This window comes from Triticum aestivum, chromosome 3A (genome assembly GCF_018294505.1).
Source record: "Triticum aestivum cultivar Chinese Spring chromosome 3A, IWGSC CS RefSeq v2.1, whole genome shotgun sequence".
NCBI classification, from domain to species: Eukaryota; Viridiplantae; Streptophyta; class Magnoliopsida; order Poales; family Poaceae; genus Triticum; species Triticum aestivum.
This window is the reverse complement of record NC_057800.1, coordinates 686,383,156-686,385,614: the sequence shown is the minus strand read 5'-3', so window position 1 is coordinate 686,385,614 and position 2,459 is coordinate 686,383,156. Positions and strand designations below refer to the sequence as shown.

General features: G+C 54.8%; 1 protein-coding gene across 1 annotated transcript; it reads right to left on the bottom strand.

Annotated features, from left to right (window-relative positions):
- Nucleotides 1-860: 860 nt before the first annotated feature.
- Nucleotides 861-2,214, bottom strand: LOC123063220 (uncharacterized). The gene has a single exon (XM_044486963.1). The coding sequence runs from the start codon at nt 2,042-2,044 to the stop codon at nt 1,055-1,057; it is 990 nt and encodes a 329-aa protein (XP_044342898.1). The 5' UTR covers nt 2,045-2,214; the 3' UTR covers nt 861-1,054.
- Nucleotides 2,215-2,459: the final 245 nt, after the last annotated feature.

Here is a 2,459-nt window from a genome sequence, read left to right as displayed (position 1 = left end):
GCGATTAACTGGAGCTGCCCGAGGCGACTTGGTGAGCAGATGAAGGACGCGGATAATGGTGATCAAGGAGCTTGTTGAATTGATCTGTGAGAATTATGCCAAAAATGATTTTCTGGATTGATTTGTGTGGAACTTGTGTAGGCTCAGCTCCATTCGGTTTTATTTCTGTGGCCAATGCTTGTCCGTGCTTGTGGTTTGATTCCGGTATTTTCTTGCTTCGCTCGTAATATATTTGTTATTAGTCGGAGCCAAAAGTCCAACCAAAATTCTTTAGCTGAGCTGTTGAACAATTCTGTTTAACTGCCCGAGTCCAGGTTTCTAGCATTGGAAGCATATCATTCAACTATTCAAGGGCCCTGTTTGGGAGCATTGTAAAGTTTTACTGGCTTCAGCAGCACAGTGGATACAGAGCACTGAACACAAATTCTAACGATTTTAAGTGAATGATGGCCTTCTTCAAAAAAACTGACAGTGAGAACTGCACTGAACACAAACTGCAATTTTCAGTAACCGCATTGCATATTTCTCAAGATTCTGTGATTATGCCATGATCATTCAACTTATTTCATACTTCCTCCGTTCCAAATTACTCGTCGTGGTTTTAGTTCAAAATTTGAACTAAAACTCGTCGTGATTTTAGTTCAAAATTTGAACTAAAACCACAACGAGTAATTTGGAACGGAGGGAGTACAACACAATCATTGTATTTGTATACTCCATCCGTTCCAAATTACTCGTCGCAGAAATGGATGTATCTAGAACTAAAATACATCTAGATACATCCATACTTGCGACAAGTAATTCAGAATGGAGAGAGTACATCATAAGATTTTCTTTTTTAGGATGAGCCACACGACTTCTGAAGTTTGGACTGCAACTGGGCAGCTCACGAATGGCGGACCTGGAAATTTACTGAAACCTGAACAAAGCGAGTGCCATTTCCACTATCTGCATGGCCATAAATTTGCACCCGAGCTGCTCGGACAGGAGGAACATTAGGAATGTCGGATTCTTCCAGGCGAATCAGAGCAGATCGCTATTCATCATAGACTCTTCAGGCGATCGTCGCACCCTTAATCAATTTCAGAGAATTTAGCGGGGTACCTCCTAGCTTCATGTCCTTCATCATCAGTGGAATGGCGAGATCACGACGACGCTGCTGCTCCATGCCCCGGTGGTAGAACACGGTGGCGGCCACCGTGGAGTAGAGCTGCACACCGGCGGACGGCAGAAGGAACCCGTACAGGCTGCCCAGCAAAAGCACGCACCCGCCCTGCCCGCAGTCCAGAGCAAACGCGTACACCGGGTAGGTGGCCAGTGGCAGCACGACGCTCACCACGAGCACCTGCAGGGCGGCCTCCTTCCAGCTCGCGGCCGCGGTCATGAGCCGCCACGCGCGCTGGAGATGAGCGGCCGCGCTCGCGCCGCCACCACCGTCGCCGCCTTCCTCTGCCGCCGCCGTCGCCGACGCGGCGATGGCGACCGGGAAGACCGCGGCGAGGAAGAGGCGGAGGAGGAGCGTGGCGAGGAAGACGAACAGCAGGACGCCCTGCACGAACGACTCCACGCCGCCGGTGTCCGAGTGGCTCCAGCTGTACCTGTACCAGGAGTCGAGGTAGTACGCCGGGACGGCCGTCGACGCGAGCTCCGCGGCGGCGACCAGCGCGGCGCAGGCGAAGATGCCGCGTGGCCGGGGGGTGCCGCGCACGAGCTCGGCGAGCGAGCGCGGCCGGTCGCCGCGGAGCGTGGCGCAGGCGGCGAGCGCGACGGCGGCCTGCGTGGCGAGCTTGCTGGCGAGGTACGCTAGGTGGAGGACGAGCAGCGCCGCTGGGTGCAACCAGATCGTGGGGCCCGACAGGGCGTACTCGTGGGCGAAGTGGACGGCGACGGCGAGGAAGAGGAAGGTGTGGGCGAGGACGAGCGCCAAGACCGGCGCGAAGAGCCTGACGTTCCGGGTGGGGAGGATCAGGGAGTCCGCGACGAAGCCGGCGCACGGAGAGAGAGACGGACCTCCACCTCCCGGGCCTGCCGGTGCGGCGACCATGGTGGGACGAACTGGTCTGGTTACTAGCTAGCTAGGGGGTTTGGCTGCTGAGAGTGTGCGCTTGTGGCTTGTCGATGGTCGAGAGGCGGGTGGTCACCGGAGAAGAAGATTCTCATGAGACGACTTGGGATGGAATTGGTCAGTCAACTGAGTGGGCGGAGGAAATTATGTTGCGGTATGCCGTGCTGTTTGGTTTCTTCGCGAGCGGAGCGGTCGAGGCATCTGCTCATCATTTTCTTCTCCTTCCTTGTCCTTTTCCGCGGCATGACGCCATGGCTTATTCGGGTCGATGGTCATCATCCGTGCCTCTAGTTTCCTTTTTGTCTCCGTTTGGATGGAACCTCGAGCAATTCTGTTGCACGTTGGAGGCCGGAGGTTGAGAGTTCTTAATGGAGTCAATTACATCACAGGTGCC